Below are 22,070 nucleotides of genomic sequence, written 5' to 3' on the forward strand. Positions count from 1 at the left end.
AATAAGTAAGATGTGGTACATACATATCATGGAATGACACTCATCAATGGAAAGGAACAAATTGTTGGCATAGGCGATGATATGGATGAACCTCAGAAACATCACGCTTGAGTGGAAGAAGCCAGATGCAAAAGGCTACCACTGTACAATATCATTTTATGAAAATTTTAGATTAACTAAATTCTAGACAAGACTTCAGAAACAGAAAGCAGGTCAGTGGTTGAACAGTGCTGGGGCAGGAATGGAGATTAACTGCAAATGGGCAAGAGAGAACTTACAGGAGTGACAGAAGCATTCTACAACTGGGCTGCAGTGGGGTGTGCAACAAGGTAAATTTTACAGCACGTGAATTTTTTAAAAAGCAGTTAAAACTGATGAAACTAGGTAAAGTAGATACAGGAGTACTCTGTAGTATTTTTACAATTATCCTGTAAATTTGAGATTATTTCAAAATAAAATATTTAAAGCACTAGAATGTGCGGATCTCTTCAAGCTGATATGAAATCATTTCCAAGGTACATATTTCTCATATAATATGAAGCAATTAAGGTGCGAAACTGTATATACTGCATGTTTGAAAATCTTATACATAACACTTCTTTTTGCACACTGATAAATGCTTAGAATAGAAACAGGCAAACAACAGCCCCTGCCTGCTTTGTGACTGAAGGCTCCCTGGAGCTCTGCCTACCATTTGTTCTGCATGTCACCATCACAACAGAACAGCTGAATAGATGTGACAGAGAACTTATCACCTGCAAAGTTGCAAATATTTACTATCTGGCCCTTTTATAGAAAGCATGTGCCAACAATTGCCTTAGAAAATGTAAAAGAAACACACACGTACTGTAAGTGCTGCCTTGAAGAAATGGGAATTGGGAGACCCAGCGCACTCTTATCCATCTTTCTGTACTCTTTCCAGGTTTCTGTACCATGTGACTATATGGCTTTGAGAAAGATAATTCACGAAAATGCCTTCAATTGTCTTACATTTTCAGAGGCCAGCGTCGCTGCCCTCAACTCCCTGTGAGCACCGACACCTGGCACCAGCTGTGCCAGCTCTCCCTGGTACCAGAAAGCGGCCAGGCTCCCTTCATAAAGGACCGCGAGCTTGTCCTTGGAGGCTGGTCTAACTGGCACAGGCAGCCCCAGGGATGCGCCACATACCTGGTCTTGTTTCCCCCAGATGATCTGCGTAGGGACCTTAATTTTGTCCATGTTCTGATGGAGGGAGTATCTCGACTTCTCACTGACGATTTCCAAAAACACTTTGTAGGGAAGGAAAATAAAGTGAGTGTGGGCTGTGCTGTGGACACCACTGAGTATAGTAAATATATAGTGTATATGTATATATAGGATATATACAGGGTATATAGTCTTTGAGTCTAAGGCACTACGTCTTTCTTGAGGGGTCCCAGAAAGCTCTCAAAGTCTCAGAAATGTAAGGAACAAGAGCCAGACACCCATACGACGTGTCACAGGCTCAGAGGTCAACACAGGGCTACTTACGCTTTCGGTAGAAGGTGTTGTGAGGGATGCGGACGTCAACAAGGCCCTGCAGGATCTAGGGATAAATAACCCAAAGTCAGAAGGTGAGGGAGGATTCGTATCCTCAGGCCTCAGAAGGGTCTGAGACAAAGAGGGGAAATCAAAGGCCAGCAGTTTCGGACGTTGTCAAGGTTTGTAAGGCATGGTCCTCCAAATTCCCTTGATAGCCATGCAATGTAATGTGGACTTAGGTTCATCAGAGGCTTTTTTCTTTCTCATAAGGAAGGAACTCTGGGAATAACTGTGAAGCGAATGATCCCCTGTGGCATGTAAGCTGCTTCACCTATGAGAAATTCTCTGCTTAGCCTGAGACATAATCAGGATGGAAATAATATCACGTAATTACTCAGTAAAACCCAATACAGTGAGTGAGTAAAGTCGCTCAGTCGTGTCTGACTCTTTGCGACCCCATGGACTGTAGCCTACCAGGCTCCTCAGTCCCTGGAATTTTCCAGGCAAGAGTACTGGAGTGGGTTGCCATTTCCTTCTCCAGGTGATATTCCCAACCCAGGGATCAAACCTGGGTCTCCCGCATTGCAGGCAGATGCTTTACCGTCTGAGCCACCAGGGAAGCCAATATAAATACCCAACATAAAACAAGGTCTATTAAAAAAAAATTAACTATTGGGGATGATGGGTCTCTTAAGCAATGAAGAAGTCAACCATTGGGGAAGTTCTGGGAAGGCTTTTGATGTCCTGAGCTCACTGTGTGACACTGCCCTGGCCCTCCCTGCTGCGGGCTGTGGGGCTGCAGCACACGCCGACAGGCCAGGGCTCCTGGGGAGACTGACCCGGAGAGGTGCTGGGGCCAGAAGGAACATGGCCCGCCTCTTCCCCCACCTCAGGGTTCTTGAGGTAGGGTACAGGGGTCACATTAGCAGCCATCACTCCTCTCATTTTCCTAGGAATGGACTGAACCCCTTCAATACACTCTCAGGAGTCCTGCACACTGACTAAAGTGGGAAGACGCAGTCATAACTGCTCTGGATGAAACCCACCCGCTGGGGCATCTGACTATTCTGGAAGTGGAAGCCCAGAGGTGAGACCAATGGCAAACTGTCCAACACACTGTGCTCAGCATCATATATTTCCTTTGCTCTACTATCTATCCTGTAGCCATGCATCTCTCCATCTTGCATTCATCCATCCCCCTCCACTTCTGCTCCACACCCTTGCCTATCCATCCATCCTGCATCTCTGACTCAGACATGCACATGTCCACCCATGTGTCCACTTAGCCTGCAGCTGCCCATCCATCCTCCATCCCTGCTTCATGCAGACACGCACCTATCCATCACCCACCCACCCTGCACCTCTGAATCACATATGCATACATCTACCCATGGATCCATCTGTCCTGCATCCACCATCCATCACCCTCCGTCTCTGCCATTTCCAGACACCTTCCCATCCATCCATGCATTTGGCCAACCATCTCTCTGCACCCCTAAATCAGTGATGCATGCACATGCATCCGTTCACACACCCCTCTACCCTGCATCCACCCACACATCCATTCTCAATCCCTGCATCGTCCAGGCTTCCTCCCATTCACTGATCCATCCACTCTAAACCTAGGACCTATCTCATGCAAGCACTGTGCTACAGGCTGGGAACAGAATAACCAAAGACACAGTCCTTGCTCTTACAGAGGTAGGAACGGAAGACGCAAACCAGCCAACGCAATCATTACACAATGTGACACAGTAGGCTGAGTGCCCATGGGCTCCTCCCTGCCTACAAGGGAAAGACTTTGGGACCTACATTTTTTTTTCTCCCAGTGTCTTCACTTCCCTGACAACTCAAAACATGAAATTTTCTAAAACCCTACTTGGTTACTCTATTCCGGAAAGAGATCAGTGCTGAGAGAGGATCAGTATAAAGTCATGACTGAAAAGAGAACTTCAAGGAGAGAACATACCACAGAATCTGATTCTGTGATGCTTCCTCAGAGATGGGCCATGTCTATTAATGAGTCATGTTCACGACCTCTGCACAGAGCCCATTCTCTCAACTCCCAGGAGGACCCACCCCACCCCAAGGCAGGGTCCAGCTCCTGAATCAGAGTGAGATAATGCGCTGTTGTGAGGTCTCGCTCATGGACTCTCGGTTCCCCACACTATCTCCTGCACAACCTCATTGAGACCCATGACTTTTAATATCATCCTTGGCTGACGGCTCTAATTATACAGCCCAGGCCAGACTTCCCTCAGCTCCACTCAGATTTCTAGCTGTCTACATGACACCTGCATGTGATGGTGTCTCAGGGAACTTGAACTTAACACATCCAAAACGGAGCTCTTAGCTGATGCCCCAAGCCCCCCTCCCTCCCCTTCCCCCACTCAGAAAACACTACCTTGAGACTTCCCTAGCAGTCCAGTGGTTAAGACTCCATGTCTCCACTGCACGGAGCACAAGTTCGATCCCTAGTTGGGGAATGAAAATCCCACATGCCATGTGGTGTGGCCAGAAAATAATAAGAACTTTTAAAAAGAGGAAGAAAACACTACCTTTATCCAACTAAAGTATTAGAAGTCACCTGTGACTCACATTCTGTCATCCTCCACTTCCCACTGTGGCCAGTAAGTCCTATCTCCTTTCTTCCAAAGCTTCTCGGATCTCATTCTCCACTACTACCCAGTCTACAACACCCTCATCTTGGAGTAATACAACACACTAACGGATTTCTCTGTTTCTGTCTGTGTTCCCCTACAACTCTTGAGTGTTTCTCCTACTGTATTTAGAAAAACTCCAGTCTCCTTCCCATAATCTCTTAAAAGTTCTACCTGATCCAGCCTAGTGGTTCTCAAAGCAGTTCTTGGGATTATAAGACATCAAACTATTTTTATAATAACACTAAATGTCACTTGCCTTTTTCACTTTGATTCTCTCAAAAGCATGCTGATTTTCAGAGTCTACATAATGATGGATAATGTTATCATTCTGATAGCTAATGAAATGAGTACTTGTGTATTCTTGTGTTTTAAGTTCTCCTGAAGTTTAATTTCTAATACAGTACACATCAATAGTTACATCTTTCATAAAAAGAAGCTCTTTGGGGTTCTTAATAATTCTTAAGGTTGTTAAAAGTGCCCTGAGACTTTTTTTTTTTTTAATGAGAATCTCTGATTCAGCTCTTGCGTCCTATTCCAACCTCACCTCAACCCATTCTTTCCCTCACACTCTAGGCTCCAGTCGCCCTGGCCTCTGCTTCCAGTACCTTGAACTTGACTGTTTTATCCATCCCTGCTCAGCCTCTTTTCTTACAGAGGCTTATCAAAGTTTCTCCTGCCTCTGTTTTCAACCACATCACTATCTTCATTTCCTCTAGAAAACTTACTACAACATGAAATTATCTGTCTTGTTAATTGACCACCTCTCCTCCTGGCCTTCTCTGTCTTATTTCTTCCCCAGGGTGCCCAAGCACAGCATTGGATACATCACAGGCATGGCACTTGCTGAATGAATGAAAGTTGAGGACAAGGAGGGAACGTGTAGGGGAAGCTGGCCCTGGCCACCTGAGCGCTGGGCAGAGGCAGGCACACTGCTGTGGGGGCCACATCACCTGCTGGGGCACCTTGAAGCGCACGTAGGAGCAGAGCTGCAGCATCTCACTCATCTCCTCCGGGGTGGTCGGGATCAAGGGGATCTTCTCTACGGCAGCCGACTCCTGCAGTTCTTTGAGTCGTTGCACAAATTTATTATCAGTTGAGTACTGCAGACCTGGGGGATTCAAACCAAAAAAGCTTGGCAATATATCTACCTTCTTACCAAACCCCATTTTATATAGAGAACTTCCAAAATCAGCCCAGACCTAATGTATGTTAGGTGTTTTCCACTGGTAGATTCCTTTTTAATTGGTACTGGCATCCTTGCTAAAAGTCAAAACCACAATTTGAGAAACATAGGAAAAAATTTTTTTCTTCAGAACATCTTAACGGCTGGCTACGCAAACTGGGAGCCCATAAGAAACGCAGCACCTCAGCCCCTCCCCTAAGTCTCTTACATCAGAATCTGCAGTTAAGTTGCCAGGGGATTCATCCGTAGGACAGAAATTAAGAAGAGTTTGAGAGTCTAGAAGACAACTTGCCTGAGCCCCTCTCACATCTGTAGGGTTGAGAGGAGACCTGGTAAAATGCATGACTAGAGTGGACTGACTGAGGACTCCTTCCTTCAGCCTGGACCCACTTAATAATCTCTTATTTGGGGTCAGCACATAAAATGCAGTGAGAGTGAGTCCCCTTTGGAGCTGTCCCATACATTGGGGCAGAAGGGCAGGACTGCCCTCTACACAGTCTCTCTTCCTCCGGGGGACCATTAGGCAATCCTGAGCGGAAGAGCCTTGAGACTGACCATTATTTTCTATCACCTGAAGCATGACACGAGAGTTCACACGAGCTGGTGTATGAAGGAGCGTAAAACTAATTTCATTTCCAACACTGAACAAGTTTCTAGGTGTTTAACTTAGCTGAAGAGCTAGAGATTAGAAAGAGAGGCAGTGGAAGCCACACTGTGCTACAGAAATCCCCATTTCATAAATCTATATTCAGCAACTCCTCTGAATCTAACGTGCATATCATGCAGCTCTCATGATGCCATGGGCAGATTACATGATCTATTTCTTTTTGCTTTAAAAATAATCCTAAACTAAATGTCATGTGGTATATCCTGAATTGGATCCTGTAGAAAGGACAACTGTAGAAAAACTAATGAAATATAAATAGAGCCTGGATTTTAGTTAATAGTAATACACCAATGTTGGTTTCCTGGTTGTGACAAATTTGCTGTGTTATGTGAGCTGTTGAAGGGGACAACTGGGTGAAGGGTACTATCATTGCAACATTTCTATAAATTTAAAATTATTTCAAAGTTAAAAATAGTGTATCTTTTCATTTTTGCATACAAACAAATTCAATTCTAACTTTCTAATGGAAACTCAGGTATAAAACTCTTCTCTGGGCAAATGAATATACACTCAAAGAAGTCAGTTAGTCAGTTAAGATCTGACCTTCCATAAGTGATTTAAAATCTTATAACATTCCAGAGGGGCTCCAATACTTCATTTTTTCTTGGCCGAGTTGTGCAACATATGGGATCTTAGTTTTCCAACCAGGGATTGAACCCACGCCTCGTTTCCCAACCAGGGATTGAACCTGCGCCCTCTGCTTTGGGAGCACAGAGTCTTAACCGCTGGACCACCTGGCAAGTCCCCTCCAATTCTCAGACTTTATTATTATAAGATCAAATGACTTCAGACACAGTGTTTGGTAAAAGGAAAAGAGAAAACCCTTTGAGAACTTGCCTTCAATTTCAACGAGCTTAACAGACCCAAAAACTTAACTTTCTAAATGAGTTGAAAGGCTTCAAAGATAAATTTAGTTATGTTTCAGTAGAAGGTGCACAAGTTCAGTTCATGGTTGGGTTCTAGCGGGTAAAGAAGGTAATGGATATGAGTCATATAAAAGAGACAGTGAATATGAAAGGACTTTTCCAAAAACCACAGCTTGAGTTCTGGAGTCAGATAGCATAGGGCCAGTTCCTATCCTGGCTCCAGCACTAACATAATGTGCACCTATAAAATGGGAATACTATCTTTAGCTGGATAATAATTACATATCACTGAGATAAACACTGAAAATCTGTACAATTTACTATGTGTAAATCATACTCCACTAAATTACCAGGGATGAAGAGGGGAGCAAGAGAAGGAAAAAGAGAGAAAAAATTTTCTTACTAACATACTATAAATTCAAGTATGAAGATTCATATACATATACATATGTATATAAATTTTAAATCCAACTTTAGTGTTGGTCTCAGCGGCATATATGCTAAAACTGGAACAATACAGATTCAGATCAGCACAGCTCCTGTGCAAAGATGACATGCAAATTCATGAAGTGTTCCACATTTTAAAAATTAAAACAAAAATCCAACTTCAGATAATAATTTCTGAGGACATGTTACAGCTCAAGTAGACATGAATACATTTAAGAACAGAGACACCAAAGTTTGTTGATTAAAAAAAAAATCTTGCAATGAGAAAAGATCTCTGAGTTTTCAGCCAAAAAAGAAAGATGCATAATGACAGTACTTTCACCTCATAAGGTTATGGCAAGGATTAAATTCATATAAAGAGTTTAGCTCATAAAAATTCAATAAATGTTAGATGTTAATATTACCATTATACTTCAAAGTATTTATATGCTTTAAAGTTTTATATACTTTTTAATTAACCACCTCTGATTCTTTGTGGGACAAGGCTGGCTCTATATTTTAAAGCTCAATATGGTTACAATTATGGTTATGCAACTATTGCTTGATTGTACCACTAAGGCAAACATTTTTAGTATCTCTACAATATTGTCAAAAAGATGATTCTAAAAAGACAGTCACAGCAGAAACAGCCATTGACTTCTTCAGAGATTCAGGTCCCGCTGCGTCCACATCACTCACAGGGTGATCTGAGTCTCACAACTCACCAGCAGGGCATACAAGGGACAGGCTGCAGACGTCTGACGGGTAGTAGGCAGCATACACCCCAGCCACGTGGCCACCCATGGAGGTGCCTACCAGGTGGAAAGGCTTTTTGTTCAGCTTGAGGCATTCTACAAACTAGAAAGGTAAATGAGAAAGGGGCTTGGTTATACAACTGTGGACAATGACAATGGGGATTCCAGAGTTGAAAACTTCTGTACTTCCTATGGGGACAAGTGGAAAAGGGCTATTGATGGAACGGGATCGGAAATCTACTTGATTATCCAGATAAGCTCTGTTACATGCATGTACTCCTCTTTACTTGACATAGGTTATTGAGGGGTCATTTGTAAGTGTAAAATCAACAAAGATTCCTCAACTTCGTGGGCCAGCAAATTTTTAAAATAAAGGTCCAAGAGTAATAAATATTTTCTGCTCTGTTGGCCTATTATCTCTGCTGCAACTATTCAACTCTTCTGCTGTAGCACAAAAGCAGCTAAAGATAACATGTAAACAGGTGAATATGGCTGTCTTCTAAAGACAACATGTAAACAGGTGACTGTGGCTGTCTTCCAATAAACTTAGCTTACAAAACTCAGTGGCAGATCAAATGAAGCCCACAGACCATAGTTTGATGACTGGCTATAATTTACGGTGCTTCCCATCCATCTAAACATCCATTAGTGTAACTATCTAGCCTACTGTCTACCCAACCATTCATACAGCTATCCACCCATCCATCTATTCAACCATCCAAACATCCATTCATATAACTATCTATCCATTCATGTATTCAACTATTTGACCATTCATCCAACCATCCATCCAACTTTCCATCTATCCAAGCATTCAACCAGCTACCCCCTACATCTACCCATTCATCTAAAAAATATTTATTGGATACCTATTACATACAAGCAGCCATGATCAGCTGCTCAGGATACAGCAAAAGGTCAAAGAAACAAGGTTCCTTGCTTCCAAATAATACACAGTTTAAAGAGAGGAGAGGAGCAGACATTAAATAAACATCCTTGAATGGGGAAAATACTTCATGTCAACTTGAAGAGTGTGAACCATTAAATTTTGAAATGGTTGATGAGCCTCATGACTTTGAAAGCTCAGTCAGAGAGGGCTGAAGATAGATACTGAATCAGAACGAAATGAAAAGAACACCCTCCCCATCCCCCACAACTAGGCAGATATGCTGTTACTGTCATCATGCAGCTGGTAACCAGAAAAATACACTCTAAAAAAACAAACGGTCTTGAGGAATTCTAAACTCCCTTTTTGAAGAGTTGAGAAAATGAGATTGTATTTCTCCAGAAACAACTGCAATAGGCTTAAAGAAGTTGGCAATAAGCCCTGGCCCTCTACAGCTGACCGAGGATACCACTGGGCTGCTACCATTTGGTTTGCAATTATGAGTCAAAACAGAACCCGCATCGACTGTTCTTCAGACTTGGGGATGCAATGGTGGGCAAGACCCACCTGGGCAGTTTTTTGGTGGAGCCTCCCTGCTTACCTGGTGTATCCTCTTGACTTGCCCATCTATGGACAGGTCATCCAGTGAGGAGCGGGTGGTGCCCTCATGTCCTGGCATGTCCACACAGACCAGATGCAGGTTCTTCGGGAGGAACTGAGGACACAGAGGCCCGAAGAGTCAGAATGTGGTATGCAGAATATGTCTGCCCATGTTTCTGGGGAGGCTCCCCCCATTTACCAAGTGACCTGGACAGCCTCCCCGCTGGGAAGGCAGGAACCTAAACCACCTCATGTCTTCCCCTAGTAACATCTGACATGAATAAACACTGCCAGTAGCCTTACAGAGAGCAGCAGCCCCCAAAATCTAATACACAATGGGAGAGGACTCGGGATGACTGGAAAGGGGAGAACAGAGGTCAGAGGAGCAGGCTTGCGTCCTTCCCTCTTTCTTGACACCAGTTGGCAGGTACTACCTCCTTCTCCTTTACCTCATCCCTTCTATGTTCACCCCAGTCTCGCAGCCAACTTGGAACTATTAATACACTGGGTGATTCTGTTCTCCCAGAGCCCCAGCCAGCTCCAGAGCCCACAGGAGCAACACTTCTCCTAAGAACCATGTCTGATTGCCCTAGTTCTGGTCTCAACTCTTTTTTTTTTTTTTTTTACATTAAGATCTAATTCCTTAGGTATTTTTATCCTAAACACCTCCTTCCATTTAAATATGTACCACATTTAATCAGGAATCTAAGCTATATCAGCTATCAATAAACAACAAACCAGTTATATGAAAGATGAAGAGGAAGTCAGAAGTTCATTAAAGCATGACGACTGTCCTCATACTGAACTCTGGAAATAAGAAACCAGGGGATGTGTGAGCCTTTTCGTCCTAATGTAGAGCATGCTTGGGATAAGTCAGGTCCTGCTTGAGGTGGGAGCCTGGGGTCCTTCTCTGCCAGACCTCTCCCAACCCCCATCTTCACCAGCTGTTCACTCTTACCAACTAAAGCAAGCTGACACAACCAAGTAAACCAGGGCAGAAAGTGAGTGATTTGAGAAACCATCCCAGAAAGCTGTCAGATCAAGACTGCTTCTCTAAAGGGCTAAGGAAAAGAGAAAGCAGAAATGGAAGGGAGAGGAGGAGGAGACGGGGAGAGAGGAGGAGAAGCAGAGAAGGGAAGAAGAGGGGAATCTCGGAGTATACAGAAATGACTTTTTAAAACCTGGACTTTGATAGTCATGACAGTCCGAATATGAAGCAGAGAGTATCAGAAACCTCCCCAAAGAAATAGTCCTAAGGTGAAATGGTTGGTGAGGCACTGATTTTATAAATAACATTCAGCTCAGTAAGTTCTGTCTGATAAAAGGACCTGAATAATATATTGCACTAGTTTAGGGTGATTTGAGCCATTATACCAGGTTCCCTCTGCTTTCTACCACTGCTGATGACATCATATTTAAATAGAACCCCCTCTTTTTTTTTTTTTTTACTGAGTGACACCCTCTGAGGAGGGAAGGCTCTAGCACCCCACCTTGACCATGCTGAGCCACATGTCCTTGTGGGCAGAGAACCCGTGGAGCATGAGGATGGAAGGTTTGTGGCCAGGCCTGCCGCGGAAGGAATAGCAGAACTGATAGTCTTCGTGGCGCACATAGCGGACCTGCATGCCCAGCGTCCTCCGCCAATACCTGGGGATGCAAAATACAGGCAAAATCAAAGTCAGGGAGCACCAGAGAAGCAGCTTCGGGAGGCGGACTCTGTACAGCTTTACTTTGAAGTAAGAGCAACAATTCTCCCAGCCCTCGTCCTCCACACAGTCACCCTCAAGGACCACTAAGTCAGGCCATTCTAGAAAGTATCTTACGTGAATATTCTGGTATAAATGTTCCTAAGCATGCTATCAGGGAGGGAAAAGGGGACGTTTTCTTAAGAAGCATGACACACAATAACCCTCTATTAATACATATTTCTAGTAGCTTGAATCGCAGGGCAAAGAAGGCTGTGGGACCTCATGGGTGTGTGCCTTGCTCAGTTGAGTTTCAGGAAAATTCAAAACGGCTGGTGGTAAGGCTGGGAAGGACTCTGGAGAAGCCAAGACAAAGGTGGTTTCCCCTTGTGGAGGGCTGGCTGGCAGCTCCTGGTGGGCCACATTCACTGACACCTGAAATCTGGGCCGAGCAGCCATGGACTCATGGGCCTGAGTGCCGCAGTGTGCAGTGCAGCTGAGCAGGAAGACCTTACCACAGAGGTACTTTAATTGGTAGGAAATGCACCAAAAGACTTAAAGGTAAAATGTGTTCCCTCTTGTCACCTGCAACTTGCTATTTGTGGAGATGAGGAATCTGACTCTGTCATCAAGGCTGCCATTGCTGGTGGAGGGGTTACTCCACACCCACACATCCCCATATGGGAAGAGAGGACAACCGGAGACTGACTGGCGGATGTCTGAATTCCTTGCTGTCTCAGGATTCCACACACCTCACAGCTGTTGCCTTGAGTGATTCCAGTGACTGCCTCTCTGTGAGAAACACATTTGCCTATTTGTGATTCTATCTGAACAAGCTGGAAGTTTAATTAGTCTTTCAACCAACAAAATCTCTGCATTTGAGTCTTAGCCTTATTTATTTATCTACTCTTGGAAATGTGTTTTCATTGGGACACAAGGGATGGGTTGTGAAACATCTCCGTGGGCCTGACCTGTCAGTGAAACGTTCATTCTAGTCGTCTTGGGACAGCTCTTAAGAACTTTTTTGTCCCTTAGAGCTGATGCTCTTGCTGGCAGCAGCCTCTTCAGGTCCACTGGTTACAGTTCCTCCCTGGAGGAGAATCCCCCCCTTTTCTTGGGGACGCTCTTGTTTCCTGAGTGGCCACTCTTCAGGGTCCCTAACTGGTTCCTCTATTGGGAAAGAGCTCTTCCTCTGGGAAGACTTTCACCACCATCTGTCTTCTTCAAGATCACTACTAACCAGCTCCTCTTTGGAAGAGGATCTCTTTTTCCTGGCTTTGGAGACAGATGCCTCTTCCCTTCTAGCCTCCCAGTGGGCCTCCCGAGGCTTCCACTGGCTTCCTCTTCGGTCTTGCACTCGTCTCCTGGCACTCCTCCTGAGCACCGCTGCAGTTTTCCAAAGATGCAAGGGGAACTGCAACCAGCCTTTCTTTTTCTTCTTCAAGCATTTCTTCTCCTGTTTCTCCAGCTTCCTAGTAATCTCAGCATCGGCTTCCTCTGCCTGAACAATTATCTCTATCACGACATCCAGATTCCTGCAGGGCACCTCTTCAGTCTCACAGAACGACAGCTGCTCCTCAACTTGCTCTTGCAGCTTCTCCACAAATACAGCTGAGGGCACCTCAGAGAAGCAGTTTATAAGGTGATACAGTATTTGTTTTGCCAGGTATCGGAAGATGCGGCCTTGCTTTTGATGGCTGCCTGGCCGATGAACGTGGAGTGGAAGATGAGGCCATATTTTGAGGTGTTATCCCTTGTCTTCAGGGCTCTGGAAACTTGGTTCCTTTCCTGGCCCAGGGAATCACTTACAGACCAGAACTGGCCAAACAGAGTCTTTCTCATATTTAAGTGATACTGTGGTTTCAAAGAAGCTGACTGTTCTCAAGAATTGGATTTTAATTGACAAAAAATTAAAACCACAAAAAACAGTGTGGATTTTAATTGTGATGCAGAATTTATGGTAACACACGTTTGACTTTGCAGAGACATTATTTCCACTATGGTACACAAGCTCAATAAAAGTCATATGCTCTCCTCTGCCTTCCACTCCAAATATATTTTTCCTACAGACTTTGGGAGTGAGAACTTATTTCTTAAGAATTATCTCATTTGTTCTCTGGTTTTACTCCTTACAACATATGGCAGTTGGTTGAAAGCTCAGCTTCTGTTGGTTACATAAGACTTGGCAGTGCTGGAGTTTGGCCTGAAAATGATTTCAATATGAAATTACCATCTAAACAAACTGAACACTCTGCATGAAGAATCCCTCCAAGATGCAAGATAATTAATTCAATCAGAGATTGACTTTGTGGTATACTTTGCACCAAAGAGGTAGCCAAGACATGCAATAGCAAATAGCCTACGTGGATAAAATAAAGGGAGAGGGAGAGGAAGATATATATTTATATTTACTTGTACTTGCATACAAAAAGCATGGGGTCATATACAAGATGCTATTAAGATGAGTATCTGGAGCAGAGGTATGAAATACTCTTGAGAAGTAGGTAGGTGGAGAGGGAACAAGGGTGGGAGGGAGACTTATCATGTTCTTTTTAGTACTTTTTCAATGAATATATTGCCTACTCAAAACATTAAAGATACAATAAAATTGGCTAGCTTAACAGCTCTCTTTATGACAAAGTATGCATATTTCAAAGTTCTAAGTCATGACATGGTAACATGAATTTGTTCATTCATTTAATATCCCAGCTCATTTATTTTTTGGCTATATGATCATGAAACTCAATTTCCTCATCTACAATATGGAAAACTGTTGCATTCTACTGAGGATATGGTTAAGACTAAAAGAGATAATCCAAAAAAAAAAATTAAAAAAAAATGAGATAAGCCATTATAGTTTTGTTCAATGCCCAACACACAGGAAGTAGACAATAAATGGCAGTTTCAGTATAGTATAAAAAAGATTCTGTCCTTCAAATATATCATTTGCCAAAATTCAAGGGAAAAATGTGGAAAATTTTGTAACATATGATAGCCATATAAGTGGAATCATACAACATCTGTTCTTTGGTGACTGGATTATTTCACTTAGCATAATGCTTTCAAAGTTCATCCATTTTCTACACTACATCAGAATTTTTTTCCTTTGTAAGGTTGAATAATATCCCACTGTATGTATATACCACATTTTGTTTATCATTCATCAGTTGATGGACATTTGGATTATTTCCATTCTGCTGGCAATTATGAATAACACTGCTATGTACCTTGGTAAATAAGGATCTGTTTGAGTCCTTGCTTTCAATACTTTGATGTATATACCCAGAAGTAGAATAGTTGGATCATACAGTAATTCTGATGGTGCTCCCCTAGTGCCTTAGCAGTATAGGAGAATCTGCCAGCAAGCCAGGAGACGCAGGTTGGATCCCTGGGTTGGAAAGATGTCCTAGAGGAGGAAACAGCAACCCCCTCTAGTATTCTTGCCTGGGAAATCCCAAGGACAGAGGAGCCTGGCGGGCTGCAGTCCATGAGGTCACAAACTTCTGGATATGACTGAGTGAGGGCGCAGACGTGCACACACACACACACAGAGTAATTCTGTGTTAAACTTTCTGAGGTACCTTTAAACTTTTGCATGGTAGTTACACCACTTTACATTTCTACCAGCAAAGCACAAGGGTTCCAACTTCTCTATATACTCACCAAAACTTGATATTTTTCATTTTTTTAAAAATAACACCTATCCTAATGTATATGTAATATATCACTGAGGTTTTGATTTGCATCTTCCCTAATAACAAGGATGTTGAATATTCATTTCTTTTTATAGAGATACAGTTTACATACCATAAAATTCATCCTTTCAAATGGTACAACTGATGTGTTTTTAGTGTTCACAAAGTTATACAACCATCACCACTAATCCTGGAACATTTCCATCAAAAAGAAACTCAACTACCCACTTAAAAAGCAGTTAAAATGGTAAATTTTGTTTTGTGTATATTTTACCACAATAAAAAAAGAGAAAGAAATCGATACCCATTATCACTCACTTCCCTTTTCCCTTCCCTTGCACCTCCTGGCATCCACTAGTTCACTTCTAGTCTCTATGGATTCTACACATTTTCTATAACTGGGTCTACTCAATATGTGGCCTTTTGTGTCTGATGTATTTTACTTAATGTGTTTTCAAGTTCATCCCTTATAGAATGTATCAGTACTTCATTCCTTTTTTTTCAGATTTTAAAAAGTGATTACAGGATTTTCTATTAAATGGTAGTAAGTGATAGAGAATTCTATCCTTTTCTGTTGACACATTATGATACAATAGTATTAAGCGAATAACAGTTACATATCCACAATAGTAAAAGATGCTCAGTTTTCACAATCAATAGCCAGACAAAAAATAAAAGATAATTACAGCTGCAAGTCATAATGGAAACATGATTAACCTAACTATATAAAATACTTGCATACAATTTTGGTGGTTAAGTAGAGTGATGTGTTAAGTAGAAGTGCATACGTACACAGGTTTTCACCTGCCCAGCCAGTCTACATCTTTTGGTTGGTGCATTTAATGCGTTTACATATAAGCTTACTCCTTGGAAGGAAAGTTATGACCAACCTATACAGCATATTAAAAAGCAGAGACACTACTTTGCCAACAAAGGTCCGACTAGTCAAGGCTATGGCTTTTCCAGTAGTCATGTATGGATGTGAGAGTTGGACTATAAAGAAAGCTGAGCGCCAAAGAATTGATGCTTTTGAACTGTGGTGTTGGAGAAGACTCTTGAGAGTCCCTTGGACTGCAAGGAGATGCAACCAGTCCATCCTAAAGGAGATCAGTCCTGGGTGTTCATTGGAAGGACTGATGTTGAAGCTGAAGCTCCAATACTTTGGCCACCTGATCTGAAGAACTGACTTATTTGAAAAGACCCTGATGCTGGGAAAGATTGAGGGCAGGAGGAGAAGGGGACGACAGAGGATGAGATGGTTAGATGGCATCACCGACTCAATGGACATGAGTTTGGGTAGGCTCCGGGAGTTGGTGATGGACAGGGAGGCCTGGTGTGCAGAAGTTCATGGGGTTGCAAAGAGTCGGACATGACTGAGTGACTGAACTGAACTGAACTGATAAGGTAATTGTCAATGTGTATGATCCTATTACCATTTTCTTAATTGTTCTGGGCTTATTTTGTGTAGGTCTTTTCCTTCTCTTATGTTTCCTGCCTAGAGAAGTTCCTTTAGCATTTTTTGTAAAGCTGGTTTGGTGGCACTGAATTCTCTTAACTATTGCTTTTCTGGAAAGTTTTTGATTTCTCAACAGAAACTCTACAAGCCAGAAGGGAATCGTGTGATGTATTTAAAATGATCAAAGGGAAGAACATACAATCAAGAATATTCTACCCAGCAAGACTCTCATTCATATTTGATGGAGAAATCAAAAGTATTTCATTCCTTTTTAAGGCTAAATAATATTCCGTTGTATGGATAGGTCACATTTGTTTATCCATTCATCTGTTGATGGACATTTGAGTTGTTTCTACCTCTCAGCTCTTAGGGATAATGCCACTATGAACATACATATACCAGTTTCCCTGTGGATATATAATATATATGTTTTCTGTTCTCTTGGGCGTTCTCAATTCACCTAAGAGTAGAATTTCTGGGTCATATAGCAGCGTTGTTTTTTTTTTTTTTTAATCTTTTTTAAACTTTTGAGCAATTCCCAGATTATATTCCAAAGTGCCTGCATCATTTCACATTCCCAGCAGCAAAATATGAGGCACCCAATTTCTCCACATCCTTCACTGTTGTTTTTTAGAGTAACTTTCCATGGAAGTATAAAGAATACAGAAAGGCACATATTATAAGTGTAAAGCCTGATGAATCTGCACAAAGTGAATGAGCCCACCATCTGCCACCCAGGTCAGGGTCTAGACTACGACCAGCAGCACAGACGCTTTACCTCCTAAAGGTGACCACTAGCTCATCTTCAAACAAGAGGGTTTTACATGCTGTAGGACTTTATCATACAGTAAGTTCTTATTTGTATTTGACTACTTCCACTTGATATTATGTTTGTAAGGATCACTCATGTTGTAAAATATAGCACTATTTCTTTCCTTACGGTAAATGGTATCAGTAAAAGACTTTAAATGTTCTATTTGTTTGTTGCTATGAAATAAGAATAAAACTGATTTTTTTTTTAATACATCACCACGTTGACTAATGCAAGGTTTCAGACTTTCTTTATCTCAAGCCAAGATTCCTGAACTATCTTTGTTTATTTATTCATTTTTAAATTTATTTATTTTTAATTACACTGTGTAGCATGTGGAATTCTAGTTCCCAGACCAGGGATCGAACCCATGTACTCTGCAGTGGAAGCACAGTCTTAACCACTGGACTGCCAGGGAAGTCCCTGTTAACTTATCTTGTATTTAGCAATCTTGCCAAATTCACTTTTTAATTCTAATAAATAATCTACAGATATCATTATTATTATTTCAGACTTTCTATGTACACAAACCATCTGAAACATCAGTTTATTTCTTTTTTTCTAATTCTTATCCACTTCTTTCTTATGTATATGATTTCTTGATTGCACAACTGAGTTTCTTGGGGAAAACAAAAATCTTTTAAAATGTCAGTTTTTTTCATCCCGTGAACAGTGTTGACAGTTTATACAATGAAAACCAGAGTGGCCCCTGATGTCACCCACAGTGGCGACGGCATCCTCAGCATGGCTCTCTGTGGACTCTCTCGGCCAAGCACATGGTGCCTCCTGCAGGAGCCACCACAGTCCCCATCGCTGTGGGACTGTGCTGCCACACTCCAGGGACACTTAGACCCAGAGAGAGCTGTTGCCAAGACTGGCTGTGGCCCACTGGGGACACTGCTGTTGAGCCCTGAGGAGCTCAGGAGACCCACAGGGAAGTCCGGGGACAGAGGGAACTGCAAGCGGAAGCACCCTGAGAGGCCCTCCTCATACCCGCATGCTCACTCGGCAGGGAGGCTCAGGGTCTTTGGGATGCCCAGCTACCTCTGCAGGCTCCTCTGGGGGCTCAGTGGTAAAGAATCCACCTGCAATGCAGGAGCCACAGGAGACGTGTGTTCGATCCATGGGTGGGGATGATCCCCTGGAGAGGGGCATGGCAACCCACTCCAGTATCCTTGCCTGGAGAATCCCATGGACAGAAGAGCCTGGAGGGCTACAGTCCAGGGGATCACAAAGAGTCGGACACGACTGAGCGACTAAGTAGCAGCAACAGCAGTTACCTGTGCTGCCCGCTGTTACTGTTCATGTCGCAATCCTGAAAATTAACTAGACTAAGCCACGTCTGCAGGGGGAACCTACAGGTGGTCGTCACGGGCAGCAGAGTGACTGAAGGCCTTTGGAGGAGTAGCTGGTTAAGGGACATGGGGACTGAGGTAAAGCTGCTCGTCCTATGACAACCACTGTGTCAGCGTCACTCGTGGTGAGGTGATTTGAAGGAAACAGGCTGTGCATCTCGGTGGGGTGGGGGAAGCTGCTCACAGGAATTTGGGCAGCTCTCTGCAGTGGTATTACAGGTTCTAACATTATAATCACAGCCCCCATGCCACAACGCTACCCGGCATAATCCGCAAGGATTTCCAGGATTTTCATCCTCCACAGCCAATTGGGGTTTCTTCTTGGCCTGTGTGGCCGAGTTCATGAAATAAAGAGCATTGTGTTCATCCTCCAGCTACAGCTCTGAGTGGAGTGACAGGCCGGGGCAGGCTTTACAGTCACATGCGTCTATGGGGTCAAATAAAGGGCTGAGTGTTCTGTGTGGGGCCTGTCTGAATTTCGGTGGTATTACTCGTTAATAGAATCTGCCTGCAATGCAGGAGACCTGGGTTTGATCCCTGGGTTGGGAAGATCCCCTGGAGCAGGGAAAGGCTACCCACTCCAGGATTCTGGCCTGGAGAATTCCATGAACTGTATAGTCCATGGGGTCGCAAAGAGTCGAACACGACTGAGTGACTTTCACTTCACTGAACTTCACTTGTTAATAAAAGTGAATTATTTGCAATGAGGCATTCTTCATAATAGCCAAAAAGTGGAAACAATACAAATGTCCATTTGGATGAATCACATGTGGTATAAACCATATGAGATACACGGGTGAGCCTTGAAAAGTGCAAGAAGCCAGACACAAAAATGTCCCCAACAGGAAAATCCAAAGAGACAGATCACTAGTTGCCAGGGGATGGAGAGAGAAAACAGGGAGTACCTGTTAACAGGTATGGGAGTTCTTTTGAGGGGAGATGGGAATGTTCTCAATTAGATGGTGGCAATCCACAGTACTATGAATATATTAAAACTATTAAATGTATCTTTAAAATGGTGAAGTTTAAGTCACATGAGTTTTAACTCAAAAAAGTCAATTATTTGCAATGACATTATTTTTCTCTTGAAAAATCAAGCATCAAAATTATTCTAACAATCTGAAAGCTTTCTCCATGATGGCCTGAGGAACTTGGGGGTGGGGGACTGTGCAGCACAGAGGCTGGTTTCCACATGTAGTTGGTGGAAACAGCCTTTGGGTGGAATAATCAAACCTCTGTTTGCAGCCACATCCACGGTTATGGGACACATCGCGGAGCTGTGCCCTCCGCTTCACTTTGACTTAAGAAACAGGGAATTTGTGTGTGTAGGTCCACGGTGCCTCTGCAGGACTGAGGGGGGCACACCACCCTGGTCTCTCCACGTCAGGGGTCCCACAGGCGTCTTGGCCCCACCGCACTCCTGCCGTGCTGGAGTGCTGCAAGGGCAATGGCCTCTAAGCAGCCAGAGTCGTAGCTTCATTAACGCAGAGGTGGGTCTTGGGTGACCCACTAAAGGGGTCATCACCTCCCCACAAGAGAGAGTGAAAGATGAAAGCTCCCTTCTGTTCAACTAGCTTCTTTTCAAGGATCAGAGCCTGGCTGGCAGGCGGAAAATTCCACACTCTAATGAAACAAAAGGGAGCCAGAAGGGAGGGCGGATAAAGGGCAGCAGCACAGTTTCCCTGCATTCTTCCTTGAGGGCTCAGAAGGTGGTCCTATGTTCCAGAAGTCCTGGTTAAATCTCAGTGCACTTCCCTATGGCACAGAGAGGAATCACGTCAATTTCAGTACTTCCGTCATCATGGGATGAATTCATGGGTGTGTGAGGGGTGATTTTCTCTGGTAAATGGACTGTGGCATGAAAAGTTACTGAAGCACATTATGAGAAAGTCTCTCTCTTTTCAACCATAAACCTGCTTTCATCAAAGGAGAAAAGCTCTGCAACTCTCACACCTCTCAGCTTTTGTAACAAAGAGAAAGGAGTCAGTCCTTGGCAGGCAATGGTATCTAGGCTAGAATTCATGAACAGAGTGTAAAGCACTGTGTTCATTTTTACTTTTTATATTAATTTATTGTTTGTGGCAAGGATGGCAAACTTTCCACTAAAGGTAGTGATATATATGTAACTCAGAAATTAATGTAAGATTTTTTTTTAAGTTATTTACTCTAAAGAAAACATGAAAGAAAAGTAGAGGTGGTGTGCAAACAGGGCAAGAAGCATAAAAATGATTTAAGAATGACAGAAATTTTGGAAACTTTTTTTCCTGTCACTTTGAACACTTTTAGAAAAAGTCAAAAAACATTCTGTCCTACTTATGCCATGTCCATGAGCCTGGTCTTTCTAACTCATTTTTCAGTGCATATCACTGTACCTGTCAAAACATCACTGGATCAGAATCTAATGACCAAGAAAAACCAAATGCATTGCTATGAATGCACACAGAATCAGTGACTTTGGGAAAGAGGGTGGTCTCCTGACCAAAGACACCATTGGAAACCTGGAAGAATTTACCTGGTGAGAAGCTACCACTACCAATTCTTCAGGAACACTCCCAACATTCCAAAAAGGACATTTTTCAACTTTTCCGTAAGTTTGAAATGTGTGCTCAGTCACTCAGTCATGTCCGACTCTGCGATCCCATGGACTGTAGCCCATCAGGCTCCTCTGTCCATGGAATTTTCCAGCCAAGAATACTGCAGTAGGTTGCCATTTTCTCCTCCAGGGGATCTTTCCAACCCAGGGGTCAAACCTGTGTCTCTTATGTCTCCTGCATTGGCAGGGAGGGTCCTTACCACTAGCGCCACCTGGGAAACCTCCATGTCCGAAATACTTCATGATAAATGTCAAACAGCCACAACCAAAAAGCAAAGAAGATGGCACAATCATGATACCCTTGAATATTCTGAACTGTAAAATGAACTTACCAGTAATAGATTCTTATCAGGGCTGAAGGCCACAGGAGAAATGAGGCTACGAATGCCAGGATCGGAAGGGCCAGCGTCCCGCCCGCGATCACAAACATGTTAACCACGTCAAGATCCATCCTGCTCTTTAGGGCTGGCTTATACCTACAGGGGCTGAAAAGAGAGACAGTACTGAAACTCTGCCTCAGGAGACAAGGTGAAGAAGCAAAGTGGAAGTGAGAAGTGAACGACCCAGAATGAAGAGAAGGATCAGGAGGAAAGAAGTGTAGGTAATGAGGAATTCTTGAGATGATCCCGGATTTTTTTTTAAGCTATAAAGGAAATTTTAAGAACTGGGGAAATTTGAGTAAGGACTGGTTATTAGACAATATTATTAGGTCAGTGACTGCGGTGATGAAATTGTGGTTATCTTTATATGTAAGAAAACATCCTTGTTCGTAGCATTTGCTGAAGTAAATATTATAAGGGATAAAATATAGTAATATTTGCTACTCGCCTTTAAAAGTTGAGGAAGAAAAAAATGTAAATATGTGTTTGTGCATATGTGTGTGTGTGTATAGAAAAGGGAGAAATAAAGTAAATGTGGTGAAATGTACT

General features: G+C 43.0%; 1 protein-coding gene and 1 non-coding gene across 13 annotated transcripts in view; one reads left to right on the top strand and one right to left on the bottom strand.

Annotated features, from left to right (window-relative positions):
* ABHD6 (abhydrolase domain containing 6, acylglycerol lipase) overlaps nucleotides 1-22,070 on the bottom strand; it is a 93,422-nt gene that overhangs the window by 5,025 nt on the left and 66,327 nt on the right. For all 12 annotated transcript variants that reach the window (XM_081524740.1, XM_081524731.1, XM_081524741.1 and 9 more), the window contains 7 exons: nucleotides 21,474-21,626; nucleotides 11,037-11,193; nucleotides 9,548-9,661; nucleotides 8,031-8,163; nucleotides 5,114-5,271; nucleotides 1,510-1,564; nucleotides 1,168-1,268 (listed from right to left, as the gene is read on the bottom strand). In XM_081524740.1, the coding sequence (XP_081380866.1) occupies nucleotides 1,168-1,268; nucleotides 1,510-1,564; nucleotides 5,114-5,271; nucleotides 8,031-8,163; nucleotides 9,548-9,661; nucleotides 11,037-11,193; nucleotides 21,474-21,592 (837 nt within the window). In that variant the 5' untranslated portion in view covers nucleotides 21,593-21,626. The remainder of the gene's footprint in view (nucleotides 1-1,167; nucleotides 1,269-1,509; nucleotides 1,565-5,113; nucleotides 5,272-8,030; nucleotides 8,164-9,547; nucleotides 9,662-11,036; nucleotides 11,194-21,473; nucleotides 21,627-22,070) is intronic.
* LOC145522090 (U6 spliceosomal RNA) lies at nucleotides 7,359-7,463 on the top strand. Its single transcript, XR_014065907.1, has one exon. It is a non-coding gene; the product is annotated as a U6 spliceosomal RNA (small nuclear RNA).

Source organism: Giraffa tippelskirchi, chromosome 9 (genome assembly GCF_054371585.1).
Source record: "Giraffa tippelskirchi isolate mGirTip1 chromosome 9, T2T-mGirTip1v1.2.pri, whole genome shotgun sequence".
NCBI lineage: Eukaryota > Metazoa > Chordata > Mammalia > Artiodactyla > Giraffidae > Giraffa > Giraffa tippelskirchi.